Source organism: Aulonocara stuartgranti (genome assembly GCF_965226115.1).
Source record: "Aulonocara stuartgranti genome assembly, chromosome: 23".
NCBI lineage: Eukaryota > Metazoa > Chordata > Actinopteri > Cichliformes > Cichlidae > Aulonocara > Aulonocara stuartgranti.
This window is the reverse complement of record NC_138958.1, coordinates 21728233-21735414: the sequence shown is the minus strand read 5'-3', so window position 1 is coordinate 21735414 and position 7182 is coordinate 21728233. Positions and strand designations below refer to the sequence as shown.

Genomic DNA, 7182 nt, shown 5'->3' with positions numbered 1-7182 from the left:
TTAAAATGCATGGGGGAGCAAGCGAGTCAGATACCAAGGGCACGAAGATGAAGCAGGTCTGATCGGAAACCGTTTATTTCCAGGCCAGGGAGCACAAATAAAAACACCCTTAAAAGGTTCCCTCCTGCTCAACGGCGTCACTCCCTACGGAGAGAAGATCTACATGACCTTATCTGCGTATCTGGAGGTCAGCCGCTGCTCCGCCGTGTTGTACCTGTTTGTACGTGTTTTTAAGTCTCTTGATGTCATCGTGTCTAACACACACCCTTTATCTCCTCTCTGCAGCTGGACCATTGCATCCAGCCTGCCATTATCACCAAAGACATCTGCACGGTCTTTTACTCCCGAGACGCCAAGATTTCCCCACCCTGTTCTCTCAAGAACCTCTTTGGGACTGGATACTCCAAAACTGCTGACTGGTAAATCTGGGCTGCTGCACTGTGGCCATCTCTGTTTCACAATCAAAGATATCTGCCCTGTTACAAAGTTTCCTTGTTCAAAACTTCTGCTTCATTATAGCAACCGAGTGACTGGGATCTACGAGCTGAGCTTGTGTAAGATGTCTGACACTGGAAGCTCAGGTGAGCGGCCATGAAACATGTTTAAAGAACGGCAGCTGTTTTATCATAATTCTGTGGAGAGCTTCATCCTAATGAGGGCTCATGTCCTGAGCAGGGATGCAGAGGAGGAGGAGGAGGAAGGTCCTGGACACATCAGTGGCTTATGTGCGTGGAGAGGAGAACCTGGCCGGCTGGAGGCCCAGAGGAGATAGCCTCATCCTAGAGCACCAGTGGGAGCTGGAGAAGATGGAGCAGCTGCAGGAGGTGGGGCCTTAAAAGATTCATAAAGAAATAAATCTGTTTAATATCGTAGAGGGAAAAATGACTTTTCAACTCAAAGACCAAAGTGCTATTCTAAAAAGTTTTTTCTTAGAGTACAGACTTTACATGACTAACCTCCCCTCTTCTCCCCACCTCACATTCGCCCCCATCTTTCGTCCAGGTGGAAAAGACCCGTCACCTTCTGGGAGAGGCGGCTCCCGTGGGAACAGCTCCCACCACCAAGTCCCTGAGTGAGTCTCTGTCCCCCAGCGTGAGCTCCGGCACTCTGTCCACGTCCACCTCCGTCTCCTCGCAGATCTCCAGCACCACCTTTGAAAGCGTGAGAAGGAGCTGGCCACCAAGGTGAGAAAAACGTGGGCTTAGTGGGCGTTCTTGTTGCTGCCTTCTTCCTTCTCTGCTCGGAGCTGATCGGTCTTGTTCCTGTTGTGTTGTAGTGCCTGCGCCTTCTGACACACACCTTCAATACTGAATACAAGCAGCTGGTGAACAGCATCAGTGACTGCAAGGTGAGAAATAATATAAGGTGAAGAAATGCGACCAGGGTGAGTAATGCCATATTAACCCAAATACTGTCACTATGACATGTGTCTCACAGACCAAATGTAAGTCGACACTCATGTTCTCTAGTTCAAGCAGAAATGATGTGGATCGATTCAAATTCCTGAGCCTGGATGATTTCAGCTGGAAACAAACCAACTCTGCTTCTTCCTCAGAAAAACAAGCGCTCTCTTAAAAAATAAATAAATGAATAAAATCTCTTCTTTTCAGATCTGTTGTGTCCAAGAAGGGTTTTCTAAGCTTCGTGGAGCCTCGCTCTAACTCATGGGGTAAGCATTTTGTGGTTGTTCGCCGGCCCTACGACTTCATCTACAACAGCGACCAGGACCCCGTGGAGCGAGGCGTCCTCAACCTCTCCACAGCACAGGTGGAATACAGCGAAGACCAGCAGGCCATGCTTAAGGTTTGAGGCAGGATAGAGAAAGGCTGGATGTAACACGTTTGTCTTTTAATGAGAATTCATTCAAATTGTTTTGGTGCACGTTGATTGATGAAATGGCAAATGGACTGGGATTTATCATTTGAATGAACATGAATATAATGTGATGTTTTCTTTTCAGACGCCCAACACATTTGCAGTGTGCACAAAACATGGAGGCATCCTCCTGCTGGCCACCAACGAGAACGACATGAACGACTGGCTGTACGCTTTTAATCCTCTGCGAGCAGGAACGATAAGGTACACACACACAGACACACACGCTCCTCTCACACCACAGTCAAACGTGCAGCTTCTGCACCCTTCAACAACATTCCCTTCTCCTCACAACGTAAAACTCTCCCTGCAGATCTAAGCTGGCGAGGCGGCGCAGCCTTCCTCCAGCAACCCCGCTGCCAGCTCAGCTTTCCTCCTCTCTATTCCCTCCCCTCAGCTTTTTGTGTTTTTGTTTCGATGACAATGTTTGGGTCTAATTTTGTTCCGCTTGGTTGTCATTCCCAAACTCGCCTAACTAAGTAGCATGTTGTAGTAGTCTGCTTGTGTGTGCACGACTCTTTAGAAACTTTCCGTTTGCCCGTCATCTGTACAAAAAAAATGTCTCTATCAGTGTTATTTGTCTCCTGAAATGAGTTTCATTCTATTTTGGGGGGTTTTTGCTGTTGGTTTTTTAATAAATTAACATGCTCGCATGATACCTGCAGCAGTCCTCAGGAGAAGACCAGGTTTGCTCAGTTTAAAACAAAAATGAACCAAATCAGCCAGCTTACATTTGAAACCATGAAGGAAAAATCTACAGTTATCTCCAAGTGACGTGTTAGTTTATGCTCTGTGTTACGACCCGGCTCTGCTAGGCGACAGCGGACGTAACATAAACGAGCCCAGAGACTAGGGGGTTAGATAAAAAGAAAAACATAAGGTTTATTAACACAACTGAAAACCGTTAGTGAAACAACTCACTAGGCAATAGAGTGATTTTAAACAAACATAACAACTCCAGTAACACCAATAACACCAGTAGAACACTACTCATCTAAACATCTCACAGGAGGCAACTCAAAACAAAGGCTCAAATGGCAGCAGTGCAAAGGCAGGAGGGACCGTCTCCACAGTCTGTTCAAATCAACAAGTCCCTCCACGAATGAAGAATCCTCAGCCTTTTATCTTCTCAGGTGATTGCAGGCAGCTGTGTCATTGGTCTGTCGTACTCAAGGCTCCCTCAGCAGCCAATGGTGTGAGTGGTCTGGCACGCTCTGACCTGAATGAAGGTGGGGCGGGCATAGGTCCGGGCCAGCCAATCCCCCGTGAGTCCTGGAACACGTTGATTTCCATAGAGGAAGGCGGGGCCACCCCTCCCCTTAAAGTACCACCTATGTTGGGCAGAAGCAGACATTAAAGAGTGTGAACAAAAACAAAGAACAAACACAGCAAAACATGTTTACAAGCGGGACAGACCATCAGCTAAAACATTTTCAGACCCCTTCTTATGGTGAATACTTAAGTTGTATTCCTGCAACAACAGAGCCCAGCGCATAAGGCGCTGGTTATGATTAAACATGCGAGTAAGGAACACAAGTGGGTTGTGGTCGGTGTACACAACAAGAGGTAACATGCTGGACCCCAGGTATACGTGAAAGTGCTGAAGAGCCAACAACAAAGTCAGGGTCTCCTTTTCAATGGTGGAGTAGTTTAACTGATTTTTATTGAACTTGTGGGAAAAGTAACAAACGGGGTGGTTCAAACCCTGCAAGTCTTCTTGCAACAGCACTGCCCCAGCCCCGACAGCACTGGCATCAACCTCCAGTTTGAATGGTCGTGTCAAATCAGGTGCAGCTAACACAGGAGTGTGGCAGAGGAGGACTTTCGCACTCTCAAAAGCATCTTGACACTCACTTGACCATATAAACTCAACTTTTGGGCTGAGTAGGTCAGTCAATGGCTTGACTACTGAGGAGAAATTTTTACAAAGGTTTCTGTAGTAGCCCACCATCCCTAGAAACCTACGCAACTCACGCCTGGTGGTAGGTGTGGGAAACTCTTTAATCACTGCCACTTTGGCATCTATGGGCCGGACCTGTCCACGTCCCACCTCCCTGCCTAAGTACATCACTATAGCTTTGGCAAACTCACACTTAGCTAAGTTGAGAGTTAGAGTAGCTTGAGCCAAACGGTGAAATACCTGCTGTAACGTTTCCAAATGATCTTGCCATGTTTCAGTATAAATTACTAGATCATCTACGTAGGCACTGCAGTTGGACAGGCCACGGAGGACTTTATTTACCAGCCTCTGGAAGGTGGCAGGAGCGTTACACATGCCGAAAGCCATGACTGCGTATTGTAGAAAATCATCAGGTGTAACAAAGGCAGAGATGTTAGAGGCACGTTCAGTTAAAGGGACCTGCCAGTAACCATTAAGAAGATCTAATTTAGTGACATACTGAGCAGTCCAATACTGTCCACACAATCCTCAACTCTTGGGAGAGGATGTGAGTCAGCCACAGTCACAGAGTTCACCTTCCGGAAGTCTGTAATAAAACGGGGCGAGCCATCTGGCTTAGATTCCACTATACAAGGCGAGCTCCAGGGGCTTTGACTGGGCTTCGCTAAGCCATGTTGCAGCAGATAGTCAGCCTCCTGTTTCATGAGCAAGCGCTTATGGGGGCTGGCTCGATAAGGATGCTGCTTAATAGGTTTAGCTCCCTGGACATCAATATCATGCTCTAGCACCGTAGTGCAAGTTGGCACATCCCCGAGTAAACAGGTGTATTCCTTAATCAAGACAGTAACACAGAGACAGAGGGGTCAGAGTCAGGAGCTGTGATAAGAGGCCTGGTGGTGCCGACCTTTTCAATAAAAGGTGATCATCATGTCTGGCGATTATACCTCAGCAGAGACTTTGTTTGGTGAATGACACAGGTCAGAAATAATAGAAACAGAAACAAACTTCAGAGTGACAGACGAGCAACCACACACAGCAGCGCCATCTTGTTACCAGTCAGGTGTGAAGAGCAGTTAGACCAAAGGTTCATTCAAGACTTTTTATGTGAAGGGAAGGATTTTAAACTGGATTCTGGATTTATCAGAAAATCAGTTCAGCTCGATCTGTTTCAGGATGGCTGAGTGGTCTAAGGTGCTGTGTTTAGTGCTCACTCTCCCCTGGAGGTGTGGGTTTGAATCCCACTCTTAGCAGTTTCTGCTTCATTGTCTTTCTCGGTGTTCACATCTCCTCATTCCTGAAATGGTCTGCTCACATTCACGTCCAGTCCAAAAAGGCTAGGCAAGCGCCTGTACCGTCTCCGACAACTCAGGAAGTTAGCAGGTTTTTCCAGTGGTCCTCAGAACTTTCTATTCAGGCGCTGTGGAGAGCATCCTCACACAGAACATCACTTCCTGGTGTGGGAATAACTGTGTCCAGGATTGAGAAGCAGAGTGATCCGTGCGTCAGAACGCTGCTGCGTTACAAATGCAAATACAGTATGATCCACAAATATAACTTCCCTACAGGACATTTACACCAGGAGATGTTGGTCCAGAGCATCTCAGATATTAAAGGACTGGTCCCATCCCAGTAACAAAATGTTTCGACTTCTGCAATCAGGCAGAAGGTTCCACACCATCGGGGCCAAAACAGACACTCGAGGAGGAGCTTCTCTCCTCAGGCCGTACGAGTCCTAAACCAGAACACGCCCCCACTCCCCTCATAGCATCAATAAGTGACTGAAACAGGACCTTATATCAATCTGTTCACACTACCCTGGTCGCATTACTGTTTACACTTCTCTGGTCACTCAGTTGAATTACTCTGTTTATATTACTCTGGTCACTTGTTTACTTGCACAGCTCTGTCAATACGTTGCTGTGCTAATATGGCACAAGACACTTTAACACTCCATTTGCACAAAGTACATTTTCAGATTTTTGATTTAAAATTTCCAGACTTTTAAAATCTATTTACTTATTGTATATAATGTCTTTTTTTGTACAGTCAAAGGAGCAGTTCAGGAGACTTTTCACTGTTTGCTTTGTAATTTAATGACTATGCATGTGACAAATAAAAAATCTTCAGTCTTGAACGTTATGCTCTCTCTTTCTAGGCCCTGCCAGTACTCTCGCTCCAGCATTTTGGATCAGCTGAAGGCTTTTGAGGGAGTTTTTATGACATCTGAAAATAGCAAATTACAGTTTCCCAGGACTTGCATGAACAGTTCAACAGCAAAGCCCCAAAAACCAAACAGGCTCATCAGGGATTTGAACCCAGGACCGCTTACACCCAAAGTGAAAAGGGAAAAGCTTCCTTAGGCATTTTCCAGGTCACAGCAGAGGTGTGCTTGCAGGCGGAGGAGGAGTGAGGTGCTGAGGCTGCTCCTGCTGCCCTCCAGCGAAGCCCAGGTGGCAGCTCTCAAACCTGCCCACAGCAAAGAGGAGCAGCTTCAATTACATGTTTCTTAGATTGTCACAAATAAGCTTTCGTCTAATTTTCAGATGATCACTTTTAATTTTAAATTAAGAACCAATTTAGGTGGGTTATTTAGAGCTTCCAATGAGGTGCATGTGTTTAGATCATGGCGGACAAAAAAAAGAGTACCTGAAGAAAAACCCTGCAACATGGAGCATGCACCCACCTGCAATCAACACAGTGGCATGAGCATATAGTCATACAGATGAGCATGACAGCGTCAAGCTTCATAACCAGAAACCTTACACCACAAATTAAGTCACATTTTGACCCTAAAATCTGAATTTTGCAGTTAAAATCATCACATAATTTTCATCTGTAATATTTTATTTCACTTGGTACATAAGTTACATGTGTGCATAATGCACTGAAAGAGATTCCTTCGTGGTACTGAAGTACTAATGTTTACTGATGTTTATTTTTGGCCCTTTTGTGTATCAGTAAAACTGATGTGCGTTCTTCCACATGCATATTGTTAAAGTCGTGTGAGAGAGTTACACATTTATAATATATGATACATAACTGTGTATTGTAGTAGTTCTGTGTACAAGTTTGAATTGAATTCTCTTATTTAATCTAAAATAAAACTCTGTGTTATCTTGAATAACAAATAATTACCTTAGAAAAACTTTTTGGAGAATTTAAATGGTAAACAATAAGAACAAGGCCAACAACATCCTTCATATCAGATCTGTTAGCTGTCCCTGTATGAGGGACTATGGGAACATGTGTGCAGCTGCAGAGATTCTTTCAAATGGAGCCTAAACAGCATGTGGCAGCTGAGAGGCTCTATAGACAACACGTGGGCTCGTCCAGGATTTGAACCCGGGACCTCTCACACCCAAAGTGAGAATCATACCCCTAGACCAACGAGCCACACAAACAGTCCA

At 45.4% G+C, this 7182-nt stretch overlaps 2 protein-coding genes across 2 annotated transcripts; both read left to right on the top strand.

Moving 5' to 3' along the window:
• The first annotated feature begins 24 nt into the window (after positions 1–24).
• LOC309700904 (kinesin-like protein KIF1B) lies at positions 25–1663 on the top strand. The gene is made up of 7 exons (XM_082524791.1): positions 25–187; positions 286–419; positions 520–581; positions 676–824; positions 1003–1184; positions 1277–1348; positions 1611–1663. Exons 1-6 carry the CDS (start codon positions 164–166, stop codon positions 1290–1292), a joined length of 567 nt encoding a protein of 188 aa, XP_082380917.1. The 5' UTR covers positions 25–163; the 3' UTR covers positions 1293–1348; positions 1611–1663.
• LOC309701249 (kinesin-like protein KIF1B) lies at positions 1374–6927 on the top strand (the record flags this gene model as incomplete). Its single annotated transcript, XM_082525343.1, has 4 exons — positions 1374–1384; positions 1611–1803; positions 1961–2079; positions 5931–6927. 4 exons carry the CDS (start codon positions 1374–1376, stop codon positions 6133–6135), a joined length of 528 nt encoding a protein of 175 aa, XP_082381469.1. The 3' UTR covers positions 6136–6927.
• Positions 6928–7182: the final 255 nt, after the last annotated feature.

Excerpts from the sequence above, each read along its gene's own strand:
- LOC309700904 (XM_082524791.1), top strand. The coding sequence starts at position 164 with ATGACCTTATCTGCGTATCTGGAG. Across the intron at positions 188-285 it reads CCTTATCTGCGTATCTGGAG|CTGGACCATTGCATCCAGCC; the intron begins GTCAGCCGCTGC and ends TCCTCTCTGCAG. Across the intron at positions 420-519 it reads TACTCCAAAACTGCTGACTG|CAACCGAGTGACTGGGATCT; the intron begins GTAAATCTGGGC and ends GCTTCATTATAG.